General features: G+C 37.8%; 2 protein-coding genes across 2 annotated transcripts in view; one reads left to right on the top strand and one right to left on the bottom strand.

Moving 5' to 3' along the window:
• LOC103149878 (FERM domain-containing protein 5) overlaps window positions 1-6141 on the top strand; it is a 56342-nt gene extending 50201 nt beyond the window's left edge. Inside the window, exon 14 of the mRNA XM_016680267.1 lies at window positions 3584-6141. Coding sequence (XP_016535753.1) covers window positions 3584-4173 — 590 coding nt within the window. The 3' untranslated portion in view covers window positions 4174-6141. The remainder of the gene's footprint in view (window positions 1-3583) is intronic.
• A 2058-nt stretch (window positions 6142-8199) lies between these two features.
• wdr76 (WD repeat domain 76) lies at window positions 8200-14539 on the bottom strand. Its single transcript, XM_007569235.2, has 15 exons — window positions 14276-14539; window positions 14076-14186; window positions 13929-13997; window positions 13736-13825; window positions 13261-13316; window positions 12846-12963; window positions 12637-12738; window positions 12398-12435; window positions 12126-12279; window positions 10961-11119; window positions 10706-10821; window positions 10482-10580; window positions 10145-10297; window positions 9243-9296; window positions 8200-9144 (listed from the first exon to the last, which is right to left on the bottom strand). The coding sequence occupies exons 1-15, from the start codon at window positions 14456-14458 to the stop codon at window positions 8877-8879; spliced, it is 1770 nt and encodes a 589-aa protein (XP_007569297.1). The 5' UTR covers window positions 14459-14539; the 3' UTR covers window positions 8200-8876.
• Window positions 14540-17153: the final 2614 nt, after the last annotated feature.

The following is a 17153-nucleotide window of genomic DNA, read 5'->3' as shown; positions in this document are numbered from 1 at the left end:
AGTGGCAATGTTGACAGAACCTCTCACCTGAGCTGTTAATTTATGCATCTCCTCCATAGTTACTCTGGGCCTCTTGGCTTCTTTTGTGATGAATGCTTTTGGTAATACACGTCTACATCAAGCATAGGGTCTTTTTAACACAACCTTTTAAACCACACACACATGGTGTGTATTCTTTCTCTGTGAATACATTCTGAAACATAAAAAAAACCCTGAATGGCACCGATCAACCTGCTCCCTCAAGCATTGTTTTTGCCAAGAGAAACTCTTGCAGTCACTTTATAAAGGCCATTTACTGCCCCCTCTCCGATCCAACTGGCTATTAACCTTTGGTTAATGCTTCCATTGAGAGTTTTCCGTTTGTTGATCAGCTTGTTCAGGTTAATAAACTTTTAGCTAAGTCTATTTGCAGTGCTGAGTCTTTTATCAAACAAGCCTTCCTCTTGTCAGAGACTACAGGGTTTCACCAATCACCTAAATATTCCTACAATGACCCGCCTGTGTTTTGTTGCTCTGGTATTTCAGCTGGTAATAATATCACAACTTGAAAATAGCTCCTGCTGTCAGGGGTCATGCTGTCTATGTCCCAGCTGACAGCAGGGAGGAGGGAAGGGGGACTGTGGAACAAGCGGGGAGCATTCCTTGGCCTTGTCTGTCACTATCTGACCGCTCTACGATTCGTCTATCTCTCCCAGCTTGCTGGGCAATTTGTGTGACCAACCGAGCAGAGACGGGGGAAGGCTGTTCACTTTCCCATCTACACTCGGAGGTACAGTCTGACTGCAGGAGGATAAAATCAGCAGAGGCAACAAGAAGAAAGACAAGGTTAAAAGAAGGCCAGAGGAGCTGCACTGAGGTTCTTTCTTTGAGTAAAATCATGGTGAAGTGTCTTATCCAGATCAAGACCAAGGTGAACGTTCACCTGCGTATGATCAACCATTGTTATCGGGAAGTTAAGGTGCGTGTGCTCTCTATGGGACCCAGACTCCTGGGCAAAGCTCTGGGGGTGCTGCCACTCTTCCCAGCCCTCCCTGGAGGATCTTCCACCTCAGGGTCTGGTTCTGGGTCAGGACATAACTCCAAATCTCCGTCCAGGCTAGCTGTCCCACCCTCCTTTCATGGCTACAGTCAGCCACAAGCCAACGCTGCAGGTAAAAACCCAGCTGGTTGTGTTTTCTATGGATTGTTTTTTTTCTGATGAAAGACTAATTCAGTGATTGATCTGATCATGTCACAACTTAAAATGAGGGAAAAATAAGTTTTGCATAATGCAGTGGTGTCCAAACTTTTTCCACTGGGGACAAAAAAAATGGAGAATGACACTGGATGCAGCTGAGCCGATCAGAGGACTGAGAACAGCAGCGGCAGAGAGCAAACAGGCGGCCTGAAGCGAGCTGAATAATAAACACAAAGACAGAAAGAAACTAAAAACTGAGGGAACACACTCATCTTAGAATCCAAATGCACAAAGAACAGTCAAAACTGTTGCTGATGCTGGTGATGCTGTTTAAAGTAAATACACCCACTTTAAAATTGCATTTTTTTCTAATTGATGTGAAATGTTTTCAGTAAAATTATAATAAATCTATTTCATGTATCAGGAAACAGATTACAAAAAAAAGTCACAGAATTAACTGCACTATGAAAATAATTAATTATTGGAGAATGTATAGAAGAACAGTAACATTTAAAAAAGAAAATGGGAGTTTCCAAAAATACAACTGGTCCTGGAGAGTGACAAAAAAATGAACTTTAGAAGCTATAGAAATCTGTTTACTACTGACTCTAGATGTGACAAAAATGTCCTGTTATTTGTATCTCAAATAAGCAGTTGGCTTAAAAAGATGTATTTTCTTCTTCAAAAAAAAAATCTAGCTAAGATATTCAAAACCTTGTAAGATACTATGTTACGTTGTGATGAAACCATAAATGTATTTGTATCGCAATTTCAAATGCTCTAAATTACACGACAGACAGTATTTGATTTTCTCAGACAGAAAATCAAATAATCTGCAAAGCATTTGCAAGAATAAACAGACAAATAAATTAAGAAAAAAATCAAAAACTGAAGGCTGTTTGGATCCAAATGCATAAGGTTATTCTCCATCTCAACTGTCTGAATTTAAATACCAACACTGTCTAAAAAAACAAAATGAGAAATATGAAAGACATAACATGAAGAGCAAGAGGCTCGACAAACTGTTAATTTGACAAAAAATAATACGTTATAATAAAGCACAATGCCTATGCCTAGAGTTTCATCAAAGTCATTAGAAAGTGAAAAATGAAACCACAACAAACCTGTCACAAAAGGGCATTGGGCCAAAACTGCAACCGCAAAAAAGATTAATTATAGAGGAGGGAAAGGAGTCAAGGGTAACCATAAAGGAGTGTTAAAGCCACACAGCAGAGTCAGTTGTTTCCATGGGGCTACTTTAAACTTTAAATTGCTTGGATAAACGGGTTTCTACAAAAAGAAATAACTCCCCACAGACAAGGAAAAGGCCAAAAGGAAGAGTTTAGATTGGTATCTTTTAAATGCCCAATTATTCCAACAATAAGAGCATTCAAGTTTTTAAATGGCAAATATATACATGTCTGAAAACTGCCTAATTATAGCTCTAAAGCAAATCTGATTCAGACTTGGTGTCATGACAAAGGACTGCTGCACATCTGAAATCATCCATGTGCAAAGCAGCAGTTGAGTTTAAAGGCAGTGAAAAAATGTAACCACCTAATACAAATGTGATTTTTATCAAATGGTAATAACCCCTTCTAATACATTTACAGTCATATTTTACAATAACTGCAGCAAGTCACTTGATTCAATATCGGAAATTAAACAAACGATGAAAATCAGTGCTTTAGAAGAATGTCACTTATATACCGATGGAATATGTTCACAGAAATATACAAAAAAGTGTAATCATATTCATAAGGGAAATATTGTCAGCGGTTTGTAATGAGCAATTAGTTTCTCTGCAGGCTGGCTAAAATGTTCTAACTTACAAGAAATCAGAGCGTTGAAGTCAACCTTGTCTTGCCTTGGTTTTTTTTTTAATTACACTGTAATTATCAGGCTGATAACTTTTTAATTACACCAAAGTGTTAATAAAACACTTCCTTTGCATTTCTAAGCCATCAATTTGTCACATCAGCAAAACAATAGAACCAGTCCATTATTACCACATACATGATCATCTAAAATAACAATCACCCAACTTTTTGTGTTTTCTTTTCATTTTAGTTACCATTAAAAGAAGACTACATGTGTACACTTATCAGGAACTTTATGTGATACATTTGTTTAATTTCTTATTAAATAGTGAATCAGCCAAAAACATACCAGCACTATTGGAAAAGTTTTGCTTGTCTGATGGGTATCAATTTGAGCTTTCAAGTAAACGGCATGGCTAGAATTTGGTGCATCAATGGTGGTGCAATGGCAGATCTTATGCCGTTCTTAATGGACATAGTGAAAGAATTAAAAACAAATAGGAGGGTTAGAAATTTTGACTTTACATCCTTGATTGAAATCTCACCACCGAGTTTAATTGGATAATCTCTGAATCCGTGTTTTCAGGATTAGAGTCTCTTCGAGACAGCGCCCACTCCACGCCGGTGCGCTCCGTCTCCCATGGTGACTCCTTCATGTCCAGCCGGGGCCACCTGGAGGACGGGAGCGAGGCCAGCACGTCAGGAGTGATCTCCGACGAGACCTACAGCCCCTCGGACAGCGTGCTGCCCACTCCTGTAGCAGAGGACGGCGTGGAGCTTCCTTCAGCTCGCCATCTCAACGGCGCACCCTGCAGCATCGACGAGGAGAAGGAGTTGGAGGCGAGGGCTCTGAAGGAGGGGCAGGGGGGGGAGTTCAGGCCCGGCAGGAAAGCACCGCGCACGGTCCGTAGCAGGCCTTCACAAGGCGCTGATGTAGAGGATCTTAACAAGTTCGTGTTAAGCGTGCTGCGCCTGTTCCTGGTCACCATCGGACTGCTGTTCGCCCTGTTGCTGCTGCTCATCATGCTGACCGAGTCCGACCTGGACATAGCCTTCCTGAGGGACATCCGCAAGACACCAGAGTTCCAGCAGTTTCACTTTGAGTATTTCTGTCCTCTCCGGCGCTGGTTCGCCTGTAAGCTACGATGGATGGGCGGTTTTCTTGTTAGCAAATGAGGTGAAGTGACGGAGGAGAGTCCATGACTTAACACAGACCTCCGGGGACAGAGACGGGGCAGTACAGGAGAAAATAAGAGGAATGCGACAGCTTTGTTTATATCAGCTCTGCTTCTCCCAGGAAGGAGTTCCAGTCACAAGCCACAGACTGCCGTGATTATAATGTATGACTATCACTACATACGTAGGAAAAAAAAAAAATCACACTTTATTTTAGAAATCCAGGTCATTTTAAGGTATTTTATTTTTACACAAAGTCACAAAAGCAGGGTGAATCAAAGCTTTGATCAAAGTCGTTCAGGCTTCGCTTGTTCAGCCAGAGATAGTTGCCTTTATTTTTCTATTAATTTATACTTCATATCATTACTGTGAGAGAGGATGACCTGAGACTTAAGGAATGGTTATGAAGAGAGATTAAACAAAATAATAGAACAAAACAGGTGATTAGTTTGATCAAACCAATAATGACCTGAATGATAAACAACCACCTCGATAATTATTGGTAATCCTTCATAAAAATGTGCAAAAAGCCTTGAATCTTTCACTGCATTAGCATAATTTTATACATGATCAGACGTTTAATCGAGTTTTAATTCACTTTTTTAGCAGTGTAAAACAAATTCATTTGTAATATGTACTTGGTTTTATTTTTGATTTTTTGCAAAATCAGCCGTGCCAAACTTATTGTCAATTCTCATAATCCCTACAAAATATAAATGTAATAGAAGCATTTTTAGATTTTTTTTATTTTTTATTTTGGTTAGTGTTTTGGAAACTATAACTTATAATCAATAGTTTCCGGGTCCTCAAATTAAAATGATTTTCTAACGTATTCGGTGTGAAATTATGCTACTTAAACAAAAGATAAATTTGTTTCAGGGCTTTTTGTGCATTTTTACCAACAGTCCCCATAAAAGTTGAAGGTCGTGTTTAGGCTGCCAGTAGAAGACATGTGCAAGGGTGAGAAACATCATAAAGTGATTAATTAAACAAGTTTTGAACCAGATAATCTGTTTATACTCAGTTAAAACAACTACATACAGTTATTCATCATCACTTTATGATTCAGAGTGATGGGGGTGCTACCCTGTGAGCTGGTTTGAACAATGTTTGTCAGTTTAACTGTGTCCATGTTCAGGTGTTCGTCAGGTGTTCTCACATGATCATTTTAGTCCAAACCATACTGGACCATCAAAGTCTACAAAATAAAATAAGCCTTTCGTAAGAATACATATAAGATATCCAAGTTATAAGTTTACTGCTTATTAAATAGGAGCCAAATAACACAATCAGTTTCCGTGTGAAGAGTTGGTGCCACTTTGCTGTAGTTTGAAGGAAAAACTAATGTTGTGGTAGTCAGGTTTTTTGGTTAGTTCTCCTCTCAAAATCTGTAGAAAGTTCATCTTGATGTGCAATAATGTTACAAATCCAAAATACTTTCTACCTAAGGAAATTTGACTTTGTAAAATTTGAAAACTTTGTGCTATTTTCCCACAGTGTTAAGAGATAGTTTTATGTCAGAACCCTACAGAAGTGAGTCATTTAAGTTTGTGTTACCCTGCTGTTCCTAAAATCATGCATTCATTTTAAGGTTTAGTAGATTTAAATCGTGTTTATTTTTGTACAAATTGCCGTCAGTTTAACCTATGGACGCCTCCTCACAGTGGCTGTGACATGTTTTTACAACAAAAAATGTTTTTAAGGCACTCATTAGAAAGCAGTCATTGTTTATATCTAACACAGCGTTGTTCATCGCCACGCCTACCAAAGAAACCTCTGTTGTTTCACAGCCTGTTTGCATCAACAGATGAACGCTCTTCTAGTCTGCTGACCATCTTCAGCCTTATTACTCTAATTTTTTGCAAGCAAACCTAAAATGTGTCTTTATTTTCCAAAAAACAAACAAACAAAAAAAAACATCAACTCCAAAAGTCAGTGTTCACAGTCAAGTGTTTGTCCTCAGGATGAAAAAAAAAACAAAGCAAAACAAATGCTGCGTGCCAGTGAAGTGTATTAGCAGATGTGGAACATTATGCTTTAAAAAGAGACACGATATGATTTTATTGTTTGAGAAATTCTAGATATAGACAGGTAAATAGGATCGATGGTTACTGTGTAATTTACATTTTTTCCAAATGAAAAATCAACCTTTCCTAGGGACAGAGATATGAATTTTATTGCTTTTACATGGTTAAAAAATATATATATTAACAAATTGCTGCTTTTTACTTTGTAGCTCTAGAGAGTTTCAGTAACATACTTACAGTGATATTTGTGCAGTTGAAACCATGTTTACATACACTAAATAAAAACAAAAATAACTTTTCATTTTGTCTGACATGCAGTCAGATGAAAACCTAAAGCTCCTGTGTGGATCTTCTCTGAAGCTGATCAGTGTTAATATCCACAGTGAAACAAGTCATGCACCACGATGGACTGAAAGGCCACTCTGCAAGGGAAAAGACCTTACTCAAAAAGCAACATTAGAGAGCTAGTTTGGATCTTGCAAATATCCATATTTGTATAAAAAAATGTCCTGTGAGGAAACTGAAATTGAACCGTTTGGCCATAATGACAATTGTTCCCACCGGAGGAAAAACAAAGCCAATGTTTGAGAATTACAGATCGACTCAGTAGCTCTAATTATGTCAGGGGGAATGGGCCAAAATCCCAGCAAGCTGCTTACAGCTCGTGGAAAACATGTCAATTAGTTTAAAAGAAATGCAACCACATTTTAAGGTTCTTCTGACTGTGAAGAAAGTTAAAGTGAGAAAATGATCTCATTCTGGCCTTTAGGAAAGATTTATTCTGTTTTTTTTTGTTTTTTTACACAGTCCATGTATACATCTGGTTTCAACTGCACATTTCAGTAGGCTACTACCACTAAAAGAAGTAGCCTTCTTTTAGTGGTAGTAAAAGAAGGCTTTTACTACTTAAGCTTCAATTAAATTGAAGCTTTAATTCAGTTTGGACCAAACAGGATTATAAAAACAAAGAAATGGCCAATCAAGCAGGAACATTTGCTTTTTGCTTACATTTGTGTTTATGTGTAATAAAATGTGCTAAATCAGGGGTGCCCAAGTCTGTTTCTCTAGTCAAGCAAATTGTGTTGGAGAAAGAATGCATTTAAAAGTAAGCGACTAAATTTGGACACCCCTGTCCTATAACAAAACAGGACTCTAAATGTTTCAGATTCTGTAGTAAAAATGTCCGACTCGTTAAATGCAAATATTTGCCTTCAAGGCTTGCTAAACATTTACGGTGCATCAAAGAATACTGTAGAGGCATGTTTGGAACAGATTTTGGTCCGTGTTCTTGGAAAAACCTTTTAACGTAAAATCCACTTTTGTTCTTTGTCTTCTCTATAAATCGGATTCATTTATGCAATTTGATTAAATGCAAAATGTTTTTTTTGTGAAAGTCTGTTTTCAAGAGTTCAAAAGGAGAACCCATTGAATTCTCACTTGCCTTTAGTACAAAATTTATATATTTTATTGCAAAAAAAAAAAAAAAATTACTGTGTCCACTTGTACAATGCAGTTTGATTTGTCCAGGAAGTTAAAATGGATAACTGAATGTTTCAAACTTGAGCTGGCACATTACCTGGAGTATCAGTTCAGCTATCAAGCTACTAGCTTTCTTCTCACTGAAACATGTCAACAGGATTTAGGTGTCAAACACGTTCCTACTGTAATCTTTCTTCTTGTATTGAAGTCCAGCACACGCCAATGTCTCTGTAAGCATTATGTTCTGCATTCAGTTCCTCTAAACAAGATTGCTTTCTCCTATTATTGACTGAAGACTAGTGTAATCTGTGAATAAACAATATTCATACTTTAAATCTCGTAGTTGATTTAAATGCAGTTTAAATTTTACAAATAAAACATTCAAGAACATGGAGAACTGAATAAAAACATTGATTACCAACTTATAATAAATAATTCAGGTCAACCACATAAGAAAATTTTTGTTTAAAATTTGTCAAGCTGCTGCACCCTTGAAGTGACACAGAATTTGAGAATACAATTATCTTCAGCAGTTATGTTCACTGCATAACTTTATTGCTTTTATGTAAACATCACAAAGATATAAACATTAAAAAACAAAACAGTTCCAGAAAAAGCAGCTGACTTACTGCATTTTCAAACTTCCGTAACTTAAAAAAAAAAGTGCAAAATTTTTTGTTTAAATATGCTGAAGTACATGGTGGTCTTGTTCAAAGTAACAAATAAACCACAATAGTCACATTTCTGTAAAACTAAGAAGGCATGTGGTCAAATCTCCCTCCAAATTAGCCTTAAATCAAAAAGACAGGTTTCAAAGAATGAGGAAGTCATCTTCTTTATAGAGGATACAACATTAAAAAAAGTTCTGAAGAGAACAATAAAGGAATTAATATATTAACACCAAGAATCCATGTATGAGATGCATAGAAGCAGGACACAGGCAGTTGCATGGGCAACTCGGTGAACTGTGAACAAAAGGGCCCTGAGAAGTCAGACTATGAAAGTCTGAGCAACAATCTAAAAAAAAAGAAAAAAAAAGCTTGTTTTTTTAAAAAGGTGCAACACATCTGGAATGGACCAAGTACAGAATATGATAGATACCATTTGTTAAATTGGCCCATTTTAAGACTCTTCTAATTATTTTTGGCAGCATCTTTCCTACAATACTCATCTCACCCAGGGATCATGGCTGAAAACTCACTGGCCTTCGTTCCAACTGTGGAAGACGTGCATGCGTCCTGATGAATTTCCCCCCAGCAGAGCATTTCTTGTGGGATGAAAGGCGGTGACGGACAGCACCGTTCCAAGGTTCTCATCCATGAAGGAGTGCAGCAGCCGCCCGCTTTCGTGGAACACCTCCACCCGCCGGGGTCTTTTCATACTTCCTACCACAAAGCAGTCCTCCTGCTTGGGGTCCCACACTGCCGAGAGCTTCGACAGCCAGCGGCCCGTCTGCATGTCATGACTGCAAATCCAAGAGGTAGAAACATGCTGCATAGTTAGATCAGGACCCAACATGAAATACAGGAAAATATTTAAAATGCAAATAAATCCTGAACATACCTGATTGATTTAATCAAGGGAGTTTCAGCAGTCAACGAAGATGTGTCGTATATCCTATAAATTTAAGAACACAATAATATAAAAGACAGCTTCTGGAATATTTTAAGTATTTATACCCCTTAAACGTCTTCATTTTCCTGGCATGTTACAACCCACAGCCCCAATGTATTTTATTGTTTGAGAGATTTTTCTGTCATCAGACCAAATAAAAATGTTAAGTAGAAAGAAAATGTTACGCTGCCTTCAGTTTTAAAGAAATATAACCCAGAAAATCAGAGTATCCAATAGCCTTGACAAGTCCTGAATTAAAGTTTAACAGTGTGGTAAATAATTTCTGCATATTGTACAGTTGTTCTGTGAAGGCCTCAGAAATTTGACATCAATTAGCATAAAGACCAAGTGACAAACCAAACATTTCAGTGGCAAAGACTAAACTAGGGTAGGCTCCACAAAAAATAAGTTTTCACCACCTCAGAGAAAACATACACTACACATTACCTTGAACACACCCGCTCTATGTTGGAGCACGGTGGTGGCAGAATCAGTCAAGACTTAACTGCTTTTTGCAGACATTCTCCATTCAATCAGACTGAGTTTGAGCCATCAGGTAAAACAAAACAAACAAACAAACAAAAAACAATAAGTAAAAGCTCCACTCTCTAAATGTGGAATGCCCAACCCAAAAGACATAAACATGTGATTGCAGTAAAACGTGGCTCTACAAACTAGTAGCTTTCCAGATTTTTTACATTTGAAAAGCAGATATTCTTTTTCTTCCACATTACAAATGTGCTCCAAATTGTGTCGGTCCATCACATAAAACCCAATAAAATTCATTGAGGTTTGTGGTTGTAACAGAAGATGTGAAAACCCTCAGTGCTTTAACAGCTTGTTTGCTTCACCTTATGTGGTTGTCCAGACATGAGGTGAGAACTCGGTTTCCAGTGCAAGGTGAGAAATAAGCACTGGTGATGGTTAGAGCGTGCCCATTCAGGTGAGCCACTGCCTTGCTTTGGGTCTTCTTCAAGTATCTGCAGTCATAGATACCTACTGTCCTGTAGACAAAAAAAACAAAAAAAAAAAGTTTAAAAAGAAAACAATCTGATCATGTGAAAAAGCAAAATGGAAACTCAAAAAAAAAAAAAAAAAAAAAAAGTTTAAAAAGAAAACAATCTGATCATGTGAAAAAGCAAAATGGAAACTCAAAACGATGGAAGAAATCAGTGATACAATAATTACCTGCTTTCTGCTGCAACAAAGTACTGCATCTGGAGAGGATGGACGTCTACACAGCGAACAGCCTTGGTGTTTAGGGAGTGAAGAGACTCATGGGAGTTTCTTCAAGGACAATGAAGTTGTTATAAAGACGATTTACTGAGAAAAATTACAATGTTCAAGAGTAAAACAGTAAATAAAAAAAGAGTAACAAACATGAACACTTATTGTGAACAATGAAGCCTTACCCTGGAGTTCGCCTGTCGACGATGGCAACTTCTCCAAACCAGTTCCCTACCAGAAGGGTTGAGCAGTCATGTGACATGAAGGCAAACGTTTTCAGGCCATCATCAATGTCATATACCTGGAACAAAAACCCTTTCACATAAGGTCTGAATATCTTAGCAACAGAAGGAGGGTAGAGTTACCAGAGGGATGGATAACTTCAGAATCAACATTATATTTTTGAACAAATGTGCTTGACGGTTTATAACTGTACGTACATCATCAAATACGGCCTTCTCTACATCCATGCAGCGCAAGGATCCGTCGTAGCTGGCGCTCAGCAGCTGGTTAGGATGACACCTGGAGAACGCCATGCTGCCCACCGGTCTAGAGTGGGGCTCAAAGAGCAGAACACCGTCATCGCCCCATTCAGCACCCTGATGCGCAGAAAAATGAATAATTACATCAAACATGTATGAAGAAAATTGTTTAAATATTGGCCTGGAAATAAAGAGAGTAGAGTGTGGGTGGGATTATGCTGAAGACGTACAGTATGAGCTGGGACTGTATGCGATGCATGAATGTGTCAAAAAGGACACATCTTTATTTTGCTTGTAGAAGGAAACCCAGAAGGTTTGACCCAAGTCAGAGTTCAAAGGCAATGCTACACTGAAGAATAAACTTCTGGATTTGAAGATAAGAAATGCTTCACATTTTCCTTCTCTTGTTATTGTGGCACTTAGCAAATAGATAAAAATGTTGTAATTCTAACTGATCCAAAAAAGCAAGAGAAGTTTGATCTGATTAAACTTCAAGCAGTGAGAAAAAAAATCTTAATTCAGTGTATGTGAACTACATGAAGTTAAAATATCTTTAAAAAAAAACATTGTCACGAGAATACTAAATCAAGATTTAATAACAATTACATCCCTCTGCTATGCTTCCCGTGAAAGTGAATTATAGATCATTTCAAGTTCAGAGGGAGTTTGAAATATGCACACATATTTAATAAATTAAGCCTGAAAGATATCTCCCAAAGCAGCAGAACAGTTTCTAAAAAAGTAAAAATAAAAATCTGTTGATCCACGGTAGGGAGTGGCTTATGATTGTTTTAAATGGTTTAAAATAATTAAATAAATGAATGCATTCTCTTAAAGTGCTAAAAAAAAAAAAACAAGTAGCCAAAGGACCTCAGGTAAATCATAGGGAGCTGCAATGATCAACACTAAGCTGGGAGAATCTGTAGGTACTAAAATTAGTCCTGCAAGTAGTAAGTCTGGATTTTGTGGGAAATTGGCAAGAAGAAAATTGTTGTTGAAAGAAAGCTGCAAGTCCAGCTTTTATTTCAAATTATGACACATAAAAATTTAAGTTCACAAAATGTTAAAGGGGTGAGAAAACATTTGCAAATCTTCGTCTTACCAAGGCAAAAGGGCAACTTACCATATTCCACAGTCCTATTTTTCCCCACTTGTCTCCAGCAGCGAGCAACAGGCTGCTGCTGCAAGGATGGAAGGCTGCAGAGAAGATGCGATCTTTCACCACTTTGACCACATCGTCCTCCCCCATCTTAAGGCTTTTCAGAGCAGAAATGTACCTGTGTTCAGACATTACAGTCATTTATCATTTCCTGCCAGGAGCAGAACATCTTTGTCACCTGAGAAATTGTCAAAAATGCACTAAACATTTAAAATAAAAACTAAACATAATCTCACTCTTTTAAATCAAGCTTCATCTGCTCCTCCTTTGAGTCCTGTTAAAAAAAGTCACTGTTTCAAACCAAAAACCAAGACAAAACTTTTCTTTTCAGATTTTATATCAAGCTGAAATCATTTGCTTCTTAAGTTTTAAAAGAAAATCAAGAGAAAAGTTTTGATATCAGAGTAAAACATATAATTCTATTCCAAAAAAGGTTAAATCAGGACAATAAGAAGGAAACATATGCAATTCTTACCTCCGAGCAGAGCTGTCGAAGCTCTGGTGGCAGCTTGAAACCCCCTTCCTGATTTATGGGATTCATGTGAAGAGCGCCACTGGGCTTCTTTAATATCCTGGCCTTTAGTGGAAGAAGAAGAAGAAAAAACTAAATAAGTAAGAGAAAATCCAGAATGCAATACACAACTACTGAAGGGATTTCAGTAGTAAACATTTATCACATGATACCAGATCAGGGTGAAGCGAATCAATAGGTTCTTTGGGAAGAGTCAACTTCTCTGCTGGTTTATTCTGAAGGCGTAGGGATTTACGAGGGGGAAGTGCCTCCTTAACAGCTGACTGAGGCCTGCAAATAAATGTTAAAATTAAAAATGTAAAAAAAATAAAAGACAAAGAAAAAGAGCTAGGACTGGTAAAACGTAATGCAAAAGCTTGCCAGAGAATATTTTTACATCAAAAAAATAAATAAATAAATGAATAGTACTTTGGAAAGCCATGAAACTTTGACAAACTGCCATTTAACAAAGTTTGCATTTTAGCAACCATTGCTGACTAAACCAAAATTTACCCAAGTTTCTTTCAACCAGAAAATAATTTAAAGTTGAATTCTGAAATGAGCAGTCAGAGTTTTAGCTGACCATACCTCAAACCTCGCTGCGATGGCTTTGGTCGTGTGGTCTGATGCAAATCCTCTCTGGCCTTATGAAAAAAATAAAACACCAGTTTTATTTCTAGTCAAAAAGAACATCTGGAACAATCTCTACAACTGTCACAGTGAAACAAATCTGAAATAAAGCTGCAGGCAAGTTGTTGACATCTTCAATAAAAGATGAAAAGCACCTTGATTCAGGGGTTCAATATTAAAGACATGTTGGACCAGAGTTGCATATTTACCAACAATAACTGCCTTTATTTTGCTATAAGAATACCTTTGATTTCATGCATTTTAACTACCGATATGAATTCAAAAGTAATGCATCATGTTTCATCTGGCTTAGATGCACTTGAGGTTTAAAATTCAAAATTTATCTTTTTTATTACTCAGTAGCTTGCTTGTGAACGTTATGATTTAACAGAGGAAATGTTATCACAAGACAGCAACAAACCAGTCGATCTACCTGGAGTAAGTTGATGGAGGACAGAAAAGCCTGGTTCTTCTTGATGTTCTCAAGGCGCTCCAGTTCGTATGCAGACAGCCCTCCATCATTCTGTTATGCAAAGACACCATATTGACATCATCCACACATTCACACACAGAATATACGTCCCCCATTACATCTGATATGAACGTAAAAAGTTTGGTGTACTTACCGTCTGGTCCAATTCATCTTCGTCCTTTATCCTCTTCTTCTCTGGCATTTCCTTTTTGGTTTTTGCTTTCTATCGAGACAAAATGCGGACCTATTACCGAACAGATTTCCAACATAACTGACTAAACCATTCCCTGCCTGAACTTACTTTTTTCGCCACCGTTTCATCTGCCATGTCTGGAGAAAAGTCGAGCCGTTTAGGGGCGACAGCCCTCCGAGATGACCGTCGGACTGTTGCATTGGTATCTGGAGTCAAGTACTGTTCACCGGTGAGCAGAGAAATGTGTTACACAAAAGTTCATCACATAAAAAGAGTCACAAAGAAAGAGAAACAGACAGTTACTGTACCTTCATAGTAGCTTCACGTTTTGTTTGTCTGGTAGACATGTCCTTACACTCAGTAAATTGGGTGAATAAATCCCAGCTGTTAAAGCTGATTGCACAGCTGTGGACTTTAACATTCACACTAGACGACGACGCAAACTGTTTGCCGCCACACGGTGTATAAGTTTTGTAACAAATCCCTCCCATTTCTCTTGTGCAACAAGAGGAGGAGGAGGAGTAGTAGCCTGCTTCTTCTTGCTTTGCAATGGCCGTGTTAGCAAACAACAATTTGACGCAATACCACCACCTACCGGTTAAGAATAGGAATCAGCGCATGCAAGCTAAAAAGAAACACTATATTCTGAAATCTAGTTAACATCGAATAACTCGAAAAAAAAAACAACAATCTAATACCACACATCTACAGAAACTTTCTTAAACGGCTTTTTATTAGTTCTGTTCTTTTGTTCTTCTGGGACTATTAGACTTTTGCATGGAATGGAAATATCCTTTATTGTCCCACAGTGGAGAAATTCCAGAGTCACAGCACCAAGTTAATATAACGTCAGTGGGAGCGTCCATATTCACAAAACAGTGAAACAAAAAGAAGAAGAATAGAATGCAGTTAGGACAAATATACAAGAAAAATAATATTGTGCAGTCCTTTAGAGAGCTGTATACAAAGTGATTAGTACCATAAAAGTTCAAAACAACAGACTATTTACATTAAGTGAAAAAAAAAAAAAACATGCTGAAACTATCTGATGGAGCTCTTCAGTTCTGTAACAAATTTATGGATGAAGTGGAAGACATTCAGTACTTTATCAAGAGTTCTTCTGTCTTTCACCACCTGCAATAGATTAAGGCGGCATCATATGACAGAGACGGTCTTCCTGATTAGCTCATCTAACCGTTTCCTCTCACCTGTGGATAGGCTGCTACTTCAATTTACTTACTAAATCATAAAATATGACAAATGCCACCAGCGAATCAAAAAAAGGTATTCAGAAGCGACTCCTGCACTCCAAAACCTCTCAGCAGGTCTGCACTGATCACTACTGAGGAATCTGCTATATCTGACCTGCTATATTTTTTGCACATCTTCCTGTATGTTTGCCAATATATTTAATCTTCAGACTTGCTACTAGGACAGACCGCAATGTTCTCCCTGGTACAATTTTGATAAAAGAAACTAAAGATAATGTATCATCTAGCTTTAGGTTTCTGACATAGTCTTGTCACAAGATGGTGCTATTGCACATTGTAAAGTTGAAATGTCACTACAACAGTAAAGAACATGAGTTGGACTTTCAGATGATAGAAGCCAGCCTACCTGCTATATTGGGAGGAAATTCATGTATACTTATGGACTGATAGAGAGAATATTTAAAGTGAACTTTAAAGGAGAAACAAATGTCCTGCAAGAGTAACTAGATGTGTTTTTGGGATTAGGCTGTGTACTGGGAAGACATCACATTCAGATTGATCGCACAGTTACTCCAGTAGTGCATCCACCCATGAAAGCATTTAGCATTAAGAAAAACATCAAAGCTGAATAGGAAATAATGGAGGCACTTGTTAAAAAAAACAAACAGAGCCTGACTGAATTAACAGCGTGGTGGCATTACAAAAGACAAAAACAAAGGGATTTCTATTTATTCCCTTTGAAAGACATAGAAGTAAGACCTCCCATTTTGAGCAGTGAAATACATCATTGTAAAGATGCAAAATGAAAGGAGCTTTTCAGTGTTGGACCCAAACGATGGATTTTGGCAAATTCAACTGTGAAGAGATTTCTGAATTCTGCACATTTAACACTGGTCAATGCAGACTCAAAACACTGCCTTTTGGAATCTCATTAGTAACTACATTTTTCAGAAGTGCATTGCTCAAAGACCTGAGGAACTCAAAGGAGTTGTGAACATCATGGACAATATTCTGTAGTGGGAAAAAGACAGAAAACAACATGGCAAAAGAATGAGACAGCTCTTAGGATAAGAACCATCAACCTCAAGCTTAACAAAGACAAATTCAAGACTGGAATAGCTTAAATTCAGTATACTGGTCATACTCTCAGCATAGAAGGCCCAAAACTAGACAAAGAAAAGGTCATAACTATTACAGAAATGCCAAAACCCACAGGATAAAGCATTACTGATAAGGTTTTCCAGTATGATGCAGAACCTGTCAAAGTTCATCCCAAACTTCGAGGTGAGTGCACTGTTCAGCTGACTTTTAGAAGATGGTGTTGAATGGCACTGAGAAAGACAACAGCAACTCAAGGGACTGTGTTTCTTGTCTGGATCCCAGACAACTTCAAGACTGAAGTCGTGGCATTCCTTTTCTCGTGCTCAAGATGGCCGCCACATTTATTGGCAACAGTGTGGCCTTCCAAGAGCTGTTCAAGCATATCTCTGAGACGTTCAGTGCTATGTTCAGGCACAAAGTTTTCATCCGACGATACGCTGGTGAGGGTGTGGATGAGATGGAGTTCACTGAAGTGGAGAATGAATGATTAGGTGTTTGACCAGCAGCAACAGGATTTCACTGCTGGGGAGGGAGAATATGATGAGGAGGGTGAAGAAGACTCGGCCTAAATCTCGCTGTCAGTTTTGTTTGTTCTGTTAAGCGCTGAGGTACTGTTTTTTTCAGTGTCCTTTTAATGAAGTCTTAATTAGCTAGCAAAGGGACAGTTAGTAAGCATTTATCAATGGACTTTCTCTGCCAAAATTAACTTACACTCCACAATTTCAACTAAACATGAATTAAAAAAATCCTCTGAAATGTGAAAAAGTATATGTAAGAGACACTACACAGGAAAAACATATTGTGGAAAAATGCCTGTCTCCGAATGATACAATCTTTTGAATTTTTTTATTTATTTTTTTGTAGCTAAGAACTG

Source organism: Poecilia formosa, unplaced genomic scaffold (assembly GCF_000485575.1).
Source record: "Poecilia formosa unplaced genomic scaffold, Poecilia_formosa-5.1.2 Scaffold238, whole genome shotgun sequence".
Lineage (NCBI taxonomy): Eukaryota > Metazoa > Chordata > Actinopteri > Cyprinodontiformes > Poeciliidae > Poecilia > Poecilia formosa.
This window is presented reverse-complemented; position numbering and strand designations above follow the sequence as displayed.